At 36.9% G+C, this 20,354-nt stretch overlaps 4 protein-coding genes across 5 annotated transcripts; 3 read left to right on the forward strand and 1 right to left on the reverse strand.

The window, feature by feature from the left end:
* Nucleotides 1-1,839: 1,839 nt before the first annotated feature.
* Nucleotides 1,840-5,263, forward strand: LOC124928736. The gene is made up of 7 exons (XM_047468986.1): nt 1,840-2,010; nt 2,809-3,294; nt 3,698-3,727; nt 3,788-4,081; nt 4,349-4,462; nt 4,543-5,127; nt 5,237-5,263. The coding sequence occupies exons 1-7, from the start codon at nt 1,840-1,842 to the stop codon at nt 5,261-5,263; spliced, it is 1,707 nt and encodes a 568-aa protein (XP_047324942.1).
* Nucleotides 5,264-9,036: 3,773 nt separating this feature from the next.
* On the forward strand, nt 9,037-13,996 carry LOC124943730 (sucrose nonfermenting 4-like protein). Of its 2 annotated transcripts, none has more exons than XM_047484206.1 (14): nt 9,037-9,131; nt 9,251-9,505; nt 9,590-9,677; nt 9,781-9,963; nt 10,061-10,186; nt 10,278-10,337; nt 10,879-10,968; nt 11,530-11,667; nt 12,020-12,161; nt 12,244-12,414; nt 12,496-12,559; nt 12,649-12,718; nt 13,398-13,485; nt 13,586-13,996. In XM_047484206.1, exons 2-14 carry the CDS (start codon nt 9,438-9,440, stop codon nt 13,675-13,677), a joined length of 1,380 nt encoding a protein of 459 aa, XP_047340162.1. In that variant the 5' UTR covers nt 9,037-9,131; nt 9,251-9,437; the 3' UTR covers nt 13,678-13,996. The 2 variants fall into 2 exon arrangements, with proteins under 2 accessions (XP_047340162.1, XP_047340169.1); XM_047484213.1 differs by having other exon boundaries at nt 9,059-9,162.
* Nucleotides 13,997-15,002: 1,006 nt separating this feature from the next.
* Nucleotides 15,003-15,893, forward strand: LOC124943751 (uncharacterized protein At4g14100-like). Its single transcript, XM_047484226.1, has 2 exons — nt 15,003-15,511; nt 15,603-15,893. Exons 1-2 carry the CDS (start codon nt 15,025-15,027, stop codon nt 15,788-15,790), a joined length of 675 nt encoding a protein of 224 aa, XP_047340182.1. The 5' UTR covers nt 15,003-15,024; the 3' UTR covers nt 15,791-15,893.
* LOC124943744 (probable beta-1,4-xylosyltransferase IRX10L) lies at nt 15,784-19,587 on the reverse strand. Its single transcript, XM_047484222.1, has 4 exons — nt 19,050-19,587; nt 17,090-17,478; nt 16,650-16,891; nt 15,784-16,472 (listed from the first exon to the last, which is right to left on the reverse strand). The coding sequence occupies exons 1-4, from the start codon at nt 19,159-19,161 to the stop codon at nt 15,959-15,961; spliced, it is 1,257 nt and encodes a 418-aa protein (XP_047340178.1). The 5' UTR covers nt 19,162-19,587; the 3' UTR covers nt 15,784-15,958.
* Between the last annotated feature and the right edge of the window lie 767 nt (nt 19,588-20,354).

Here is a 20,354-nt window from a genome sequence, read left to right on the forward strand (position 1 = left end):
GACGAGCGAGTGAGCGCATACCTCTTGACCGATGAAATTTTGACATGGCCTGGTTTTTGACCGATAAAACTAGTTAGGCCTCGCTTCCGACCAAAACAATTCAATCTGACATAGTTTTCGATCGAGAAAACCAGTCATACATCCTTCCCGACCGAGAAAATCTCGCACGACCGAAGAATCACCTATGCATTAATTGGGCTCCCGCACTAGTTGACCCCATATCAAATCAAGTTTAAACTCGCTCGCACGCTTAACCCAAATCCCGACCTAAACAGTTGGCCAAAGGTTTGTTTGTTTTCAACTTTAGGTTTTAAATGTTTATTTTTTATATTTAAGGCTCTAAACTATTTTTAAAAAAATTAAAAAAATAGAAAACGATTTACAAATATATTTAGAATATTTTCATAAAATATTTAAAAATGGATCTGTTTCAATTATTTTTAATTTCTAACACCATTTTTAGGTACCATTTTTCATATTTTCAACATCAATAATAAATGTTTATTTAATATTTAAATATTTTAAAATATTAAACTTAAATATATGCTTAAATTATGAAAAACAACCTACAAACAAAAAAAAAGGGAAATTGGACGAAATGACCCTACAAATAGGCCTATTTGCATCCGTGGTAATGTTTAATAATTTTTGATCTGATGACCACTTATTTTTTTTTTGACGAATTTACCCTTTTCGCGTAACGCGAAGGGACTCCGCGTTTCGCGAAGTGAAACAGTATTGATATATATACTCAATTTTTTTCATTTCTCTCATTTTCTTTCTCTCTCATGCTTTCTTTCCTCCTGAGTTTGTCGCCGGCGGCGTAAACTCCGGCGACGGCGACGACGACTACTATGAACTAAATCTACAAGATAAGAAACCTAATCCCCGAATCTATGTTTATATAACAGATTTATGTTATTATTTGTATTTCTTAATGAAACCCTAACCCTAAATATGTTCTTTTTGGTGATATTGGTTAATATTGGTTCATATTGAATCATATTTGTTCATATTGGGTTATATTTGTTCATATATGTTCATATTTGTTCATATTGGTTTATTAGTTTGTTCATCTTATTGATTGTTCTTTTGGCTGTGATGATATTTGCAGATGATATCGTTTCTGCTAGTTACTTAACGAAGCGTTATGTACTTAGCGAAGCGTTAAGTACTTAACGCTTCGTTAAGTACTTAACGCTTCGTTAAGTACTTAACGCTTCGTTAAGTACTTAACGCTTCTGCACGCGCGCGTAGGAAGACGAAGAGGCGCGCGTATATGCACGCGCCATACCATATATTTAAAAAAATAAAACATTTGGACATTCATTTCTTCCATTTTCCCTCTTCTATCCTCTCGATTATTCTCTCTCTACAACCGTCTCACTGAAGAAGACATTGACAAGGCCGATCTGCCCGTCCCCCTCGTGTCCTCCCTCTCTATCATTGATTCCCCATAAATCTCAGGTTAGTTTTATTTTGGTTGTTGCATGTCTTTTTTTGGTTATGGGTTTTCATATTTGCATGTTTAGTTTTAGGGGTTTTGGCTGTTTCAGTTTATTGGTTTAATATTGGTTAGGTTTAGCGTTTAATGTTTGTTTCTGGTTATTGATTATTGCATTATATTTGCATGTTTGTTTCTGGTTGTTGGTTATTGTTTCTGGTTTAGGGATTCGCGAATTACTTAACGCTTCGTTAAGTACTTAATGCTTCGTTAAGTACTTAACGCTTCGTTAAGTACTTAACGCTTCGTTAAGTACTTAACGAAGCGTTAAGTACTTAACGTTTGATGTGGTCTATGTATATGATCTTACATTTTTGTTGTTGTTCCTTTTGTAGATGGCAGAAACCACCGTTCCTGATTTCCCTGGACGGATTTCTTGGAAAAGCGCCCTCTGCCTGAAGAAAATTGTTATGAAGTTTGAGGAAATGGATCTTGTGGAGAAGGTGTACAATACCCAATTCCGATATATAGTCTCTGCGCCAGTGTTGCAGTTCTCAGGAACTATTGTACATCACATGTTGCTTAGGAGGGTAACCTCAACCTCCAAGGAGATTACTTTCAATATCAATGGGCAAGAACTTGTGTTTGGTATGAAAGAGTACGCCTTGGTGACGGGCCTAAACTTCGGAAGGTTTCCTGAGGTGAACGAAGAAGAATGCCGAGGTTGTCCACCTCTGTTGGTAAAATATTTTAAAGGGAAGACGAGTGTAGTAATGCAAGACTTGGAGACTGCTTTTTTGAAATGTAGAGATAAGGAAGATGCCTGGAAGATGGGGCTGGTATGCTTGATTTGCCAGTACCTATTTTCATTTGACCCAAGGAGGGTGGTATTTGCCAAAATCCTCCACATGGTCGAAGACGAGGAAAGTTTCCTCCGATTTCCTTGGGGGAAGGTGACCTTTAGAGTCACCCTCAAGGGTTTGAACAAGAACATGAGACATCTCAGTCACAAATATTATAAGAAGAAGAAAAAGAGTACTGATCCTTATGCTCCTTTTGCTTATAACATTTATGGGTTTGCACTGGCATTTCAAGTGTGGACATACGAGGTCATCAAAGGTTTTGTTCCTAAATTTGCTAGAAAGAATGAGCTTAATGATCCTCTACGCCCAAGGTTGTTAGTCTATCATTCCAACAGGAAGAACACCTTGATCGAGATAAAGTCTGCCCTGGAGACAACGGATCTGACTGAGATGGAAGAGTCCTCCATGGAGAAGAGGTTATACAGTGGTGAGGACTTTGAACAAATAGATGAGTCAACTGATGAATTTTTTGAGGGATTTACAGAAGGGAAGTTAGTGAAGGAGGATTATGATGATGAAGAGGAGGGAAGTGAACCTGAGGATGAACATGAAGAACCTACTTCCAAACCAAACACCCGGAAGAGAAAGGCTGCGCTTAATCTCAAAGAAGCAGTAAACCTGAAGAGGAAGCTTGCTTATGAATCTAGTCCTACCAACATTCCTAGCCCCCCATCCGCTACTACTCCTGGATTACCTCCAACATCTTCTGTTGGATGTAAATGTGAAGAGCTGAAAGAGGAGGTAAAAGCGCTGAAGGAGGAGCTCATCAAAGAGGTGAAGGAGGAGCTCAAAGAGATGAAAACAGCTTACGAAGAAACTCAAACAAATCACAAGGCTTATATGAAAAAGTTGGTTGTTAGTATGTGCGAACAGTTATTAGCCAAATCCAACCAAAGGATGGCCACGTTAATTGTCAAATTAGATAGTATGGAGGAGGAGAGGAAGAAGAAGAAGAAGAGCAAATTGGAAAAGAAGGCCAAGACTGAGGTAAGATGAAGATACTTATCGCTTCGTTAAGTACTTAACGCTTCGCTAAGCACTTAACGCTTCGTTAAGTACTTAACGCTTCGTTAAGTACTTAACGCTTCGTTAAGTACTTAACGCTTCGTTAAGTACTTATCGCTTCGTTAAGTACTTAACGCTTCGTTAAGTACTTAACGCTTCGTTAAGTACTTATCTTTTGTTGTTCTTAACTGACCACACTGTTGTTTTATTTTTGCAGGAAGGGAATGTGGAGGAGATGAAGACGAATGACATGGAGATGAAGGATGGGAAGGTGGAGGAGGAGAGTGAGAAGGTGGAGGATATAACTGAGGTAAGTTTTGATTAGCGAAGTCAAATGTTGTTTCGGGAAGTAAACGCTGACCACACTGTTGTTTTCTTTTTGTAGGATAGGAAGGCGGAGGATAGTGTGGTGAAGGTGGACGAGACTGAGAATAATGTGAATGTGGATGGTGGGGAGATTGGGACTGATGTGAAGGTGGATGGTGGTGAGATTGGGACTGATGTCAAGGTGGATGGTGGTGAGATTGGGAATGATGTCAAGGTGGATGGTGGTGAGATTGAGAATGATGTCAAGGTGAAGGTGCATGTTGGGGAGATTGAGACTGATGTGAAGGTGGATGGTGGGGAGATGTTGCTCTCCGATATGATGCAAGAAATAATTGAGAAAAAGAAGGATAAGGTCAAGGTTGAGAAAGTTGAGAAGAAAGCCAAAGATGGGAAGGTTGGGAAGGTTAAACTCAAGGTTGGGAAGATTGAGAAGAAAGTCAAGGTTGAGAAGGATGCCACGGATGGGAAGGATGAGAACGATGGGAAGGATGGGAAGGATTCGAGGGATGGGAAGGATAAGAACGATGATGATGATTTCCAATTATACAACACTCCACCTAAAGGAGTAGTTCCCAAAAAAAGAGTGAGGAAGCAGAAGAAAGATGAAGACTACACCAACCCTTCTTTGTCAAAACAGTCAAAGACGAATGATCCATTAACTATCAATCCCCTTCAAAAATTTGATGATGAGTTGTTGGTTCAATTACAGAATTGGTTGAAAGATGAAGCTACCAATGATGAGACAAAGACTGTGTTTACTTGCGAAGCACGAAAGAAGTTGTTTGTTAGAGTTCTAACAAAGTGCACATGGCTTAAAGATCCTGTAAGTCTTGTATTTCATATTAATTCTTTAACTTATGAATAAGGTTTTTGATATATGCTGCATTTTCCCCCATTTTGTAGGAAATCGACGCAGTCTGCCACTTGTTGCGCAAAAGGATAGAGCAATATCCCAAGACATATAAACATTGTAAAGTATCAATAGGGGATTGCTTATTAGCAGATATGATGAGGCGAGAGTACCCGAACTTTAAAAAAGATCCTGAAAAATTTCCAATAGCAGACGTATTTTCTCAGTACTTCTGGGGAGCGCCTCATAGACATATGCCAGAATGGCCACTAGTAGACGATATTTACGTGCCTTTGAACATTGGCAACAAGCATTGGGTACTGTGCGTCGTTCGTGTACAAGATAATCACATTGACGTTTATGACTGCGACTCGAGTATTTATAGGAATCTCGATCCATACATGAGACCTTTGTGTGAGATGTTTCCACGAATATATGCAATGGGAGCCAGTGATGCTGAGCTACAACGGTATCCTAATTTCAATTTCCAGAAACTGACATATCAAAGGTTGCCACACTCAGCCAAAAATGCAGTCGCCAAATATGGGGAAGTCCCTAGAGCAGAAGAAAGTGGGGATTGTGGTGTATTTATGCTTATGCACATGGAATACTTGACTGCTGGTTTAGGTGTAGAGAAGGTGACTTCCAATGAAATGGAGTTTTTTCGACAAAAGATGGCGGTCCGGTTATTTCATCAAATTACAGAACCTTAGTTTGTATTGTAATCGTTTATTGATTTTTGGATAGAACTTGACTTGTGCTTATGTATTCTGAACTTGTATTACTTTTTGGGTAGAACTTCAACTTAAGTTACATTTCATGTTAAAATATTTGTAGTTTTAATGTAGTCTGGTTGGTTGGTAGTCTGATATTTACATACCAAAGAATTGAACATATAAATCAATGTACCAAGTAACTAACTTAAACTCACTTAAACCAAGTTTTACTTAACGAAGCGCTTAACGAAGCGTTAAGTACTTAACGAAGCGTTAAGTACTTAGCGAAGCGTTAAGTACTCCTTCAGTACACAGATAAACTAGATACAACATACAGATTACAACTTATCCGATTACAACTTATCCAAAACATAATACAACTTATCCAAAACATAATACAACTTATCCAAAACATAATACAAGTTATCCAAAACATAATACAAGTTATCCAAAACATAATACAACTTATCCAAAACACTTATACAACTTATCCCAATCAATCTAAAGGCTCATATTGTTGAGATGATGGCTCGTGCTGTTGAGAAGATGAGTCATGATGCTTAGATGATGATGCTTTTGCAGTAGATGGAGCAGGCATGACTGCTTTGCATGTGGCCCTATTATGTCCTAGTCCACCACATGAGCTGCATCGTCTCGGAGCCTTACGTACCTCACCTTGAGATGACATACGCTTTGTTTATGGGCGCCCTTTCTTAACCTTGACAGGTGGTTTTAGACATACGCGTTCCTTGATCATTTCGGGAATATCCCAATCGTCTTCATCACCAGCAGGGTAACATGTCTCCGCATATGCATTCATCCAAGATTCAGTTGTGTAATATCTGTAAGAATGGAAAATAAAACAATTAAACAATTGGTTAAATAAATTGAACATGTGAGCTGAATAATACCTTGAACAAAAGTCATAACAAACCAAATTGCGGTGACGGGCAGCAGCCATTGCATGAGTACAAGGAAGACCAGAAACTTCAAATACCCTACAAGTGCAGTTCATGTCTTTCAAATTGACTTTAAAATGAGACTCATTGTCATGCACATAAAACTCGAATCGGTTAAGCGATGATACTGTATAGAATCTAGCCTTCTCGAATCCCTCACGTAACCACTTTTCATATGTTGGAGATAACACTTCTTGGTGGTTGGACGCTCTTTCTCTTCTCTCATTAAACCAACCTTGTATTGTCAATCTTAAATACTCGGCCATTGAGGAAATGGGGTACTTTTTGGCTTCCCTGCTCTGACTATTAAAACTCTCAGCATAATTGCTTGTTAGTTGATTGTATCGCTTACCGGGGAAAAATGCTCTACTCCATCTTTGAAATCCAATTTCTTCCAAATAGGCAGCAATCCTATTATCTTTAACCCTTATCTTGTCAAAAAAACGATTGAATTCGTGGACGGTGTACGCACGAGAAGCCATATCAAACTCCATATGACAATTATCAGTTTTGAATTTCGCGTTGATATTCATCTTTATGTGATATGTGCACGCACCGTGGTATGCTTCTAGAAAAACAGCACATAAGGCATTGGCGATGCTTGGGTGTCTATCGGATACGAAGACGAGATCATCAACTAATTCAATTGCTTCTCTCAATTTTTGCATAAAATAAGTCCAAGAGTTATTATTCTCTGAATCAACAACTCCGAATGCGACAGGATATAATTGTTCATTAGCATCTAATGCAATAGCCACCAATAGTTGACCTCCCACCTTGTGCTTAAGAAAACTGGCATCAACACACAATACGGGACGACAAAATGCTTTGAAACCCCTAATAGAGAGGCCTAGGGACATGAACATATACTTGAAGTGTCCGACCTCGTCTGTTTGGATGTCTGTTATGGTACCATGATTATGCTTCTCCAACATGTATAGGTATGAGGGTAATTTTTCATATGAATCCTCAACCGTTCCTCGCACCGCCACTAATGCCATTTCCCTAGCCCTCCAAGCCTTATTATAAGTCAAATTTACCCCATAAGTTGCCTGCATGTCTTCAATTATTTTCTTAGGCAAGTAATTATGGTGATGGTCCATATACTTACTCTTCACGCACTGCCCAATAACCCATGCTGGTGTTTGCATTTTTTTCTCTAGCCTAGATAGAAATGAGCATGAGTGTTGTTGGTCGAATTTCCGGATCTCAAACATCTCAGATAATTTACCTTTCACGGCACGCAATCTCCACTTGCATTTCTCATCCAAACATTTCACATACCAAAGATGTTTTCTTGACTTCTCCACCTTGAATTCAAAATGATTAGCCATCGTATATTTATATAGCATCAGTTGTAGTTCTTTTTTATTTTCAAACAAGGCACCGACTTCCAATACAGTTTCAGTAGTTAACGCCAACGCAAATGAGGGGTCTGTCGGTGATATGTTTGTCGGTGATATGTCTGTCGGTGATATGTCTGTCGATGGTGTACCAAATGATGATCTTCTTGCACTACATGGTGTACCCAATGATGATCTTCTTGCACTAGTAGGTGTACCCGTTGATGCTCTTCTCGCACTACGTGGTGTAGGTATCGATGCATGCAAGTCCTGAGTAAGTGGGATGTGAGGCAAAGAGTTATCTCCGGCTTCATTACTTTCAACAAAGACCTCCGAGGGTAAAGCTTCTGGTACAATTTTCTGAGTAAATTGTGGGAGAATACTTTCTTGAGTTGGGTAGGTAAGTAGTGGTATCTTTTCTTTAGTAAATTGTGACTTCTCTACTACAGACACACACAATGGTGACACAGTTCTACCCAAAATCAAGCGTGATAAATATATGTTCAGATCCTCATCATCTTCAATAAAAACGGGTTTAGGATTTGTGATATTCGGAATATCATACTTCACTTGCAGCACTAAATCATAGGTAGATTTCTGCACTTGAAGTCTTTCATGGAGTTTATCAATTAATTCAGCATAACGAGTACTTTGGGGTAAATCCAATGTTTTGATTGAAGAGGCATCAAAAAACCATATTCCATTAGCATCAACTTTCCACTCTCCATTATAGAAAACGAAAACTTCGGCTGCAAGAAAAATTGGAAACGGGATAATTAATACTGTGAAATGGAAACCCTTCGCGAAACGGGAAGTACTTAACGAAACGGGAAGTACTTAGCGAAACGGGAAGTACTTAGCGAAACGGGAAGTACTTAGCGAAACGGGAAGTACTTAGCGAAACGGGAAGTATCATCAGATGAAACCCTAAACAACACAGTGATTCGAAAATGCATAAATGAACAACAATAAACTTGAAATACATAAACTTACCAATTGTTACAGTGCTTGTGCTCGTCGTGGAGCTCATTGAGTGCCGCCGTTGAACTCCGTCGCCGGGGAGATTAGAGAGAAAGAGGAGAAAAGCGGAAGGGAAGAAAGAGAAGGGAAGAAAAGAAATGAAAAAAAGATGGCCGGATTTTATTATATAGTAAGGGTATTCTGGACTTTTCACAGCGTCTCACTTCGCGAAACGCGAAATCCCTTCGCGTTACGCGAAATCCCTTCGCGTTACGCGAAATCCCTTCGCGTTACGCAAAAAGGGTAATTTCGTCCAAAAAAATTAAGTGGTCACCAGATCAATTTCAATTATCTGGTGACCACGAAGGTAATTTCCCCTATTTGTAGGGTCATTTCGTCCAATTTCCCAAAAAAAAATATAAGGATTCAATTTTCAAAATAAAAAAATGGCTAATTGATGGAGTTAGATTGTTGGTATAATTTATTTACAAGTTCTTTATTTAAAGTCAAAGTTCTTTATTATATATATATATATTTTTCTTTGTTTTAATTTTGATTTAGATTTCTTTGTCTAATTGTAAAGAAGGAAAAGGAAAGAAGAGTAGAGAAAAACCAAGCAAGAATCTTTAATTCTCTCTCTAAGTTCTTCCATCAATCCAGCACGGTACATTTAGATTCATTTGTATATATATTATGTATGTATTCGCGTTGTCTTCCAATTTCGACTTTTTCCTTTTTTTGATAATCTTCTCTCTCATGCAATTCTCTCCTTCTCTGTCTTAGCTGTTCGCAGTCGGGGATTCCAAGGGATCACTGGCCATTTCCTACGATCTTCTTCAGCCGGCGGATTCTGTGATGTTTTGTTGACAAGTTTTTAGGGTTTCAAATTCCAATTTACCCATCAATTTTCCACTATGCATATGTACACGCATGTGTCTTCCTGTATAAACCAGTAATCGGAAACGCATCTATGGTTTACAAAAGCTTTTCATGGCCTTACGGTGGTACTGAAGTCTTTCTTGTTGGTTCCTTCAATGGGTAAGTTCAATTACTCCTACAGAACAACAATAGTTTAATTTTCTATCCCCAGTTCTTTGATGTTGTTCTTTATGCATAATTTAGGTGGACTAACCGGATACGGATGACTCCATTAGAGGGTTCTTCCACAATTTTCATTGTAACTTGCGATGTTCCTCCTGGCTATCATCAGGTGAGCTAGCTAATTGTTTTTCTTTTAAGCTTGGAAAAGCAAATGGGTAATGAATAATAATTATTATTTTGGACCTTTAAATTATTGTGAATACTCAATGCAGTACAAGTTCTTGGTGAATGGTGTCTGGAGAATCGATAATCAACAAAGATGTGTTCAGGATGAAAATGGAGCGATTAATAATTTCATGCATGTCGAGATTTCAGAATCTAATTCTTCTGGATTTCATCCTGGAAATTATGATCCAAACATGATGTTAGATAACACTGCAAGCATACAACTTCCGGTACAACCTTTTTTTTGCTCTTTATGTTTATTCATTGATCAAAGATCCCAGGCAATTCTCTCATGATCCAAATTGGTTGTTGTGGTGTGTGACTAAGACTCCACTTCCAAGTGTCACGATGGAGCTGCAGCTGTTAGATACAGACAAAGATGTTTTTCAACGTAACATTTTCACGCACTTATCAAGTCAGAAAATATTTCACTTGATGCCTCAATCAGGCAAGGTTGTTTTACCTTCTTTATTTTTCTTATATGTTTTTTCATTGCATTTATTTGCATTTAGATGATGTAATTTGATAGTGGCAATCATTTTAGGTTTTTGCATTGGATGATGAAGTGACCATAAAAGATGCTTTCCACATTATGCATGAACAGGTGCGGCTTGTAAACTTCACCCATTTTCTTTTAAAGTCATTATTACTGATTAGCAGTTTTCTTTGATTGCTGTAGTCATAATGTGTTTGTCAAATTCAAGTAGTATTGACACTCCTGCCTTGTATTGAGGATTCTATTTTAATGTTATCTTGCAATGGCTAATATTGTTACAATTTGAAAAGAATTGATTTATGATCTTCCCTCTAGCTATTTACTTACTGGGAACTCAAAGTAGGAGTGTGAATAGTGAAATAACTAGATTTTGAGTGTTGAAGGCATTAAACCCAATTAATTGGGCAACAGCTTGAACTGGTCTGAGTGTTAGATGAGAATTGAGATGATAACCAATGTTAATGAAAAACTAAAATATTGAAGTTTCCATACATCAATGAATGGAAGTCAGTTTTTGACAATTAATTTATCCATATTATGATGAATGAAAATTGATTTTGCTATTGTTCTTATGTTGAAAGTGTTCCCCTGTGCTTTCATATACTGAGGAATTTGTATCACTAGCCTGTAATAATTCTCCTTTCTCCAGGGACTGGATTCTGTACCCATTATGGATGGGAACCGCAGACAAATTTCAGGAATGCTAACTGCTTCTGACTTCATTTTGATATTAATTGAGGTATGGACAGGGCATATGAGCAATGTCGTTGAATGCGTTAAATTGTTCCAATAAAGTAAGGTATAATGAAAGTTAGTCATCTTCACCACTCATGATCATAATGAGCCTATTTGAACACTGGTATTTTGTCATTGTCAAATCATGATGCTTTGGCAAAATTGCTAGTTAAAATTGGAAGTGATTATTTTTTTCTGTTTGGTATAAGATATTTTCTGGATCTTAATCCAATCTATAGTGTGGTTTTTGTTGCTTCATTTGGTATACACATTATTTTCTAGATCATGATCCAAAGTATAGTTTTAATTTTTTTTTTTCATTTGACATAAATATAGATTGTTTCTTAGTTGATGATCAACTTACTTTATATCATATGATTAGATTATTTTCTAGATGATTTTCATTTTGTGAAACATAACAAATGTTGATTTTTCGGGATCACGATCAACATCTACAAAACAGCCCATTAGGCGTCTTACTTAGTGGCTGATAACCTCAGTCCTATTCTAACTTGTGAGATGCTTTTTCTGGATAAAAACATCACAAATTTGTTTCCTCCTGCAGCTGAATAGAAATCGTGCAATGCTGACAGATGAACAAGTTGAAATGCGTAGTATTAGTACTTGGAAACAAGAAAAATCTCGATTCTACGGAGAAGCAGCTGTGGCTGCCGAGCTGATGTTTAGGAAGACTTTAATCCAGGTAAGCCTTTAACAGAAGGACATGTAGAAGGAAAACAAGGGAATTAGAAACAACGCATCAATATTGATAGTAAATATCTTTCCCTATATTCCGTTCCCTAATCGTTTTTTGAACAAAGTTTTCAGAGTCTAAGGCCTTGTTTGTTGAAGGGTTCAAATAACCCTTTATCCCTTCATCAACCAATAAACTAAAATACCCTTACTTTAGTTTTTGCAACATTTTAAAATATTAAATACAAATAACATTTTAGTCATTTAACCTAAAGAATTCATCAAACAAGACTTTTCTTTTTGTATAAAAAAATTTGGCTCTATTTAATTGTATCTTAGCTTATCCTTTTTGATATCAACAGGCTAATCCAGATGAATCTATAAAAGATGTGTCTCTTAAGATTCTACTGAATAAGATATCAAGTTTACCCATTGTACACTCAATGGGTGATGGATCTTGTCCGCAATTGTTACATGTGGCCTGCCTTGGCGGAATTCTAAAATGTAGGACTCCTCAGTCTATTGAACTGTGTCAAACACTATTATTTACTTTCTCATGCTCTCTTTTGTTCCTTATGAATCTCAGACATATGCACGCAATTCCGCAACCATCTGAATCATCTTCCTCTTTTAAGGCGGCCAATTGGAAGCCTCCATTTGGGTACATGGACCAGTAAAGATGGACGAGCAAGCAGTCAACTTTTAACTGTACATCCTACTGAAGTTCTTGGTTCTGTCCTGAATCTTTTATTAAAAGGTACTGCCTCATATCTGTATATTATGTCTGCAAAGAAATTCATCACTGCTGTTTTCTTACTCTCATTTGCTCATTTTACAGCTCAAGTAAGCTCATTGCCTATTGTAAATAGTGACGGATCCCTTGTAAATGTGTACTCCCGGAGGTAAATACATGCAAGAGATTTGTGTATGTGAATTTTTTATTTCCTTAGCAACATTTTCCACTTAAAGTGATGCCTTGCTATTTGTACAGTGACATAATGTCATTGGCCAAAAATGATGCATATGTTCGTGTTCAACTTGATGGAACAATTTTGACTCAGGTGATTTATGAATCTAGTTCTAATAATTTGGTCTTTCCTTTGTGTGATCTGTTCACCATGTTGATGTGAATATCTGAAAGTCAAGTATAAATTCATTTATATTTTTTTAAAAGGGGGAGAGTTATTAGCATAATTAAATCATATAATCACGTTGATGATTCCTGAAATCTGTAACTATTTTTGGTTAGCTAAAAATTGAAATTACAACTTCCCTGGAGTTAAAATGAATGTTATTTATTAGCTACAGTTCATTCCTGGAAGGAGTTTCAATTCCATCTCTTGGGCCTTGTAGAATTCCAGTTCTTCTATTATTTTTCTTTGCATCTGGTTATAGTTGATTAGTTTTATTGTATGTTTAATGAAAGTTTCAATTTCAGTATATTTTGTTATTTTTGTGATTTGTATATATTAATTTTGAAAATATAAGAAAATAAAAGTATTACAGTTTGTGATTTGCATAAAGAAGAACATAGAACCACTCTGGTAGCTCAATGTCAAAGGGTTTGAACTTAAGGGGCTTACTACCCTTACTTCTCAGATTCGGTTCTCATTGAAAGCAATGATAGTGAGTTGTTTATGAAGCTGGCTCGTAACACCCTGGTACTAAAAAGAAAAAATGTAGAAGAATAAAGAGAAAAGTTCCATTTTTTGCTTTAAAAAGTTCTATGTTGTGGTTCAGGCATTGGAGCTAGTTGATGGGCAAAGGTACGGTACTTGTACACGCTCTGATCCTTTGTATGTAGTGATGGAGCGCCTTTCGAATCCAGGTTTGTACCGAAAAAGTCGTATATCACATTTGACAGTTGATTTTGTGCTCTAATAACATCTAAATTTGATATATTTACAATCTTGTGCATTTTTTTCCAGCTGTGAGACGGCTAGTAGTGATTGAGGCTGGTACAAATCGTGTTGAAGGCATTATCACGTTGAGAGATGTATTCACCTTCATTCTCAGTTAAAACAAAGGCTGCTGTAAATTCATTCTCCTCTCCCATTTACTATCGGATTTGCATTACATAATCACTTCCTACATGTTGCACACATTTAGCGACTATTGGTTTATTTTCACTAGCCTGAAAATGCAATTTTATTCATATAAACTTCCAAATATCACACAATCCAATCTCCCAAAGCTTCGGATCACATAAGAAACCTCGAACAGTCAGACATCTTGAAATGAAGTTTGTAATTGATGACAAACTGACAATTGCTGATTGTTAGAAGCTTATGATTTGTTACATGTGTGAAGAGATGGTCATATCCATTTTATTCTTTAAATCCTGCATTTTATAGCATCTAAGTATAGAAAAAAGAAAGAAAAAAAAACATTTAAGTATTGAAATGATTAATATGTATTTCTGTAAGAAAAGGTATAACATTTCTTACATTTTTTTTTTTATCATCATGCAAATAAATAATTAACTGATTAATTCATGAGACAGTATCATGAGTAAATTTTAATTTAATCTCCATTAGACAACTTTATTTATCATACTTAAAAGAATGTTTGTAACCATTTGGATTGCTCTATCTTCAAATGACAAGAGTAGTTAGATAATTGTAGTAAGTTGTTGAAGTGGAGTCGTTTTTTATGGTTAGATAATCGTAGTAAGTTGAAGTGGAGTCGTTTTTTATGGATGTAAATTCGAAAAAATAATTCCATAATTTTCTTTATAAACAATCAGAATAATCAATTGATCATAGGCTGTTTTTTTGTCCAATTGTTAAAATTGTGTAGATCATTATTTATCAAAGTTCATTGAGTTTAGGCCAATATCAAATTTTGGTAACAATGTATTGGTTGAGGGAAACAAGTCAAACAACAGTTACAACCCAACTCAAGAATAATAATAATAAAAAAAAAAATCATTTTTAGATTGTTTTATTAAGTTGTTTTTGTCAAGATTGAGTAAATAATTAAAATTATAAAGTTAATTGAGAGTAAATTTTAAATAAATTTATAATTAATTCATTATTATCTTTTGAAATATGAATTCAACCCTCCTGAATGTATGTCTATGTAACATAGACATATGTTAAACCTTGCAATAAAATGCGACTAGTGCAAGGTCACCTAAACTAGTACTATTCTCGTCTTCAACACGCTTAACCGTGGAGTTCGGATAGAATCATTACTTAACCGTGGAGTTCGGATAGAATCATTACTTAACCGCTTTACTTTAGAGTTTTGATAAAATCGGACCCAGTTTTTAGTTTTACATATTTTTTAAAAAAATGGGATTTTTTGAGGGCATTGATTTTATTTTGTTTTATTATACATTAAATATGAGCACAGAAAATCAAACATGTCCAACAACAACAACATGGCCTTAGCCACATTCTTCATCGTCCTATCTCTCTTCCTCACCACTACTTCTTCTTCTTCTTCATCAACCAAACCAGACGCAGAACCAGTCCCAACGCCATGGCCGCTTCAGTTTCACGCTATCCTCTTCATGAACCGGAGTGGAAACCTCCAGCACACCGATCTCTGGTACGATTGGACCAACGGCCGCAATTTCAACATTATCCAGAATCAATTGGGCAAACTAACCTACGACCTTGAATGGAACAACGGAACATCCTTCTACTATACATTGGATAAGAACAAGGAATGCACTGTTCGACATTTTGATGTCGGAATTCTCAGGCCAAATTGGCTCGACGGCGCCAATTACCTCGGACAGAAATACATTGATGGCTTCCTATGCAATGTTTGGGAGAAGGTCAATTTCATTTGGTACTATGAAGATGTAGCCACTAACAGACCTGTCTACTGGATGTTCTTCAGCGGTTAGATGATGAATCTAATATTTTTTTTTAATTGGGTTTCATTTCATTTCATTTCAATTTTTTGCTTCAATTGTAAATCTCTGTTTTTCAGGATTTAGTGGGCATGTGATGACATTTGAGGTTGGAAAAGTTCTTGAAGATGCTGAATGGCAAGCTCCCGTTTACTGCTTTAATGAAGATAACAAAGAAAAGCACATCTCTAGCATAATCAAACCAGCTGATGATGATGATGATCTTCTAATGAGAGATTTTATCAACACCAGCTCCATGCAACTTTGATTTTTTACTTTCGAAAACTTGTTTCATTTCCTCAAAATGACTAGTTCATTTTATCCAAGGTAAGAAAATATACAATTATCAGAAAATTGATTTCTTGATTACAGTGAAGCGACAAAAAAACACACATACAAAGAGTTCGATGCTCTGAACAATATACTGTGGTTTACTTTACCATGGCTTGAGGTCACCAACCGGGCCGGCAGTCCAGTTCAAGACCTTTTGCCCCGGTTTCAAGAAAACCCCTCGATCATGGGGTAATTTACGAGCAAGACCATTTAAAATCTGATGGAATGCATCTCCGGGTTGAGCTGGTTGTGGGAACAACATAGCCTGCTTCATTGAAGGGTTTGCAAGTAACCTCTGTTTCCTCAATATTACCTCGGGTGGGATCGACGTAAGAATCGTGTCCAGATTGGGCACATCTTTCTCGTCAAGAAACACCCCTATTTCTTCCCATGGAATTGCATCCGCAAATGGCAAAACAATGTCGTCTGCTATTATGACAGGGATGCAACCGAATATAACTGCCTCCACCAGCCTCGGGCTCCATGGGGCCCACCCTAATGGGCACAGACAGAAAACCGCTCTTTGCATGTCTTCATAGTAAGTTGTTGGGTGCTCAGTCGAGATGTCAAAAAGGGGATTGTCTTTGAAATTCTCCCATACCGAAGCTCGGGCACCTCTGCAAAATTAAGAAACCGATAGCAAATCCCTGATTATATTATTCCTTTTACATAGTTTTCAGATACTCTCAATGCAATCTTGGAAGAGGTGAAGCTGTCCAAGTTTTTGGTTTACATCTTGTTCTATAAGAAGTCATGACAATAATGAATTAAGAAGTTCATGTATATATACATACCTTGCATAATAACCACCTTCTGGGTCATTGCCAACATCATAGAATAAGCCGCGAAAGTAGACAAAGATAGAACGAGGGATGTGAGGAGGGATCAAATGGGCTTGCATTTTCTGAGGAGGAGCATATGGAGGGATTGTTATGGATCCATCTTTCAAGCAAACATGATTCCTCTGCCCAAATGTCTGAACCAATGTAGCACGTTGTAGTAATGGTAGTATTCCTCTCTCAATGGCTTTTTCTTCCTGAAGCAATTTAAAAAAAAAAAAACTCCATAAAACTAGGAGCATACATACATGAGGAAAAGAAACTTTTGAAATCAATAATATATGCAATATTCCTATCCAGTCATATACAATCCTCGAAAAAGAACAATATAGGCTCCTGTGTCCGACTAAGTTTAGTTAAATCCTCGTGCAAATAAATGAGGACTTGTTTGTTACCTGGTAATGAAAGCATGCGGCAAAATCATGTGGCACGATGAAAAAGTGATCAGCCCCTTCAGTTCTATTCCAATAAGGCCAATTGGATGAAATAAGTTGTATAGCGCTCCTCATCATTCGTGGTGATTTAAAAGGTAGTGGAAGGCCATTCGGTGTTAAGTCACAAGTTGTGTATACAGGGGTATAGAACCAATCGGCTTCTTCAGGGTTAAAGGTTCTCACAGGACTAGATAAAAGAAACCTATGCATGTAAATCTCTGCAGCAAACATGTGTGTGAGACATCTAGGGTCTTTCTGCAGAATCTTCTTGTTGTATTTACTGGGTAACTCGTAAACAAAAACTTTCAACCTTCCAACAGGATCGTCTTCCAATACATCCCCAGCACTACCTATACAAACTTGAAATACTTAGACATTTGATTCAACAAATGCTTTATAATGTTTTCAAATGATTACAAGGATGGTAACAAACAGTATTCTCAAAGCATCTCTTCTGACATTAAATAATATTCTTCACAAGGATTAGATAAACATGGATCTTGTGTATAAATATCAACCATTGAAAATATAATCAATCAATATGTATGGCCTTGTTTGATCTTGGGTGATTTAAATAAGCGGCAAATAACTTGAAAATAACATTGTTCGTTGTGCACATTCCAATTACCAAATTGCCCATTTAAATATAGTTTAAAAATATAGGTATTTTGGTTAATCATTTGAATTATGTAATTGATGAGAGGTTGGTGAGGGGATATTGGGTTATTTGGAATTAACCTAAAATAAACCATATTTCTCAGGAAAAAAAGTCATACACAAGCTGAAGCTTTTTCTCCAAAATTTGTTCTTTGTTTTTGATTTAAACCCTTATAGATTAGTTCCTCTCTTTTATTCTGTAACAGGGTGTTTGGGCCAACTTTTCCGAACCTTGACTAATCCCTGGAGGAGGCGGCTAACACAACAACTCACCGCCATGACCTGCCATTTCAAATTGGCACTTTTATTGAGAATAGAATCTCAATCAGAGTCAGGGTAACTTCCTCTGTTGTGCAATCACGGGACATTATTACTTTTCTTGATTAAAAGAAAATACAGTGGTAGAGCACAAGGATCATGACCTCAAGGTCGCGAGTTATGACCATTTTCAAAAGAAGCAAAAGATACAGTTTTCAATAACTAGGATAAGTGTTTTGACTAATTTACAATAACATTCATCATCCCTCGAGAGTCTATGGTATGCTCCTCTATCAATAAGTTGATTAAGAAGATAGAATGAAATACACATACTTTTGGGGAATGACTTTGCTCAGAGGAAGGATGAAATAGCTCAATTTCTTGGTCAGGAGACTAATTAAGTATTATTATATCCCTTATTTTAGGGGTATTCACGAAAAATGAATCAATCCATACACTTCATCAATTCATCTTTCTTCAGGTAGAAACTTTCAGTAAATTGAATTTATTTCCTAATATGGTTTGACCTTGATTTTCTTTATTACTTTATAAGCCTGACCCTAAAAGTTCAATCTGTTTCAACTAATAGTTTTCCTAAAAAGGATTACAATAATCTCCACACAAATGTTTGAATTCTAGTTCATTTAATTCTGTAGTGAGTTTGTTATTTCAAGACTTTCTCAATTTAATAAATCATGAAGTGGATTATGATTCAAATTTGTTCACTAAATAAAGAAGATATGTTGGCATAATCCAATCAGCCAGAATTTCCTTTTCAGAACAAGAACTATGGATTCATCTGCATTTTTATTCCATACTAAGGAATAATCTGCAATGATCTATTCAACTAGAACCAAGGAGCCAAAGTTCTTTCTTTGCCATGAATTATTCATTTTCTTGTTCAGTTAGTTTCCAAATTACTTGACCTAATGAAGAAACTGAAGAACAAATGTGGGTAAGATCCATATATAAGCAACAATCAATCAGGAATATAAATATAGCGCACCTGAAATTCTCTCCGTTCGTTGACCATGGGCAAGATTTACAGTTCCGATAGTAAGCAAGAGAAAGAGAAATCGAAAGAGCGGCGGCGGCGGCGGCGGCCTCCAATTATTCATGTTTCGTCTCTCCGTTGGTGAATCCCTGTTATAGATCTACTAGCAAAAAGGCATAAAACCCAAAGAGAAAGGAGAATAGAGTTGAATTGGGTTGATGGAGGATTTAGTAGAAGAGATAGTTGGGCGGTCAAGTGAGTAAAGGTGACTCTTTAAGGTTTCTTGCTTGGTAATTGCGCTTCTTTCTTTGTCTGGCAGAGAAGAAAGAGACGGTTGACGAGAACAGACAACGAAATTGAACTGGTTTTGCAGAGGATAATGAAATTACTTGAAGAAACAGGCAAGAGTAGAGTAGAGTAGACGTGGGGGATTAATCAAGGGTTTGGTTTAAGAGTGCTTCAAATTTACAGGAAACGAAATGGAGAAGATTCTAAGAGAGTAGATTTTAAGTTCGATCGATGGCGCATCTCGGTCCAAAGAAACGTTGATCTGTTTAACTGCACTGGTCAAGGCTGTTTCTAGCACCAACTTTCATCATCTTTTTTTACACCTACAAAAGGAAAAAATAAACTGAAAAAAAAAAGAGGATAAAACAAGAAACGCAAATCCAGAAAAACCAGCTGGATGATATGATGCTTAATCAAAACTACACAAAGTAGTAAAAAAATAGAGAGAGACCCTTTAATTTCCCCAATTTTTTTTTTCATTCTTCATTCTTCATTTTTCATTGTTTTTGATGAACGAGGGGTTGAAGAAACTCAAAGGTCAGCTGGATTTGAAGGAACCAGCTAGACGGACCGTATTAATCGTCGAAGGGCGTCGATCGAGCATAAAAATCATCAGCATTGTAGGTCGAGACTGAGTGGCGGGTGGTAGGCAAAAACGAACGCGCTGTTGCCATTGGGGAGATAGAGCTCATTCTCATATTAGGAGACCTCATGCCATCGTCTCCAACAGAATGTGTGAGGATATTTGTAATGGAGTATCATTTGCAAGTATTGCAGAAAAACCAAGGCGAGCGGTCTGGGAAGCGTGGAGGGAGTCCATTGTGTGTGACAAAAAACTATCGATCTGTTTATTAGGCCGTCAGATTTAGAACTCGTCGACGTGGTTGAATCTGACCCGAGAATTTATAGAGAGTTTATAATAAATGCTCGGGATTTACGGCTGCTACAAAAGGTAGTGGTGGCGAATAAGCGTTAGGGTTCGGGACCGTTGAAAGGTAAAAAAAATAGCAAATTTTGGTCTAGATTCAA

Source organism: Impatiens glandulifera, chromosome 1, assembly GCF_907164915.1.
Source record: "Impatiens glandulifera chromosome 1, dImpGla2.1, whole genome shotgun sequence".
NCBI classification, from domain to species: Eukaryota; Viridiplantae; Streptophyta; class Magnoliopsida; order Ericales; family Balsaminaceae; genus Impatiens; species Impatiens glandulifera.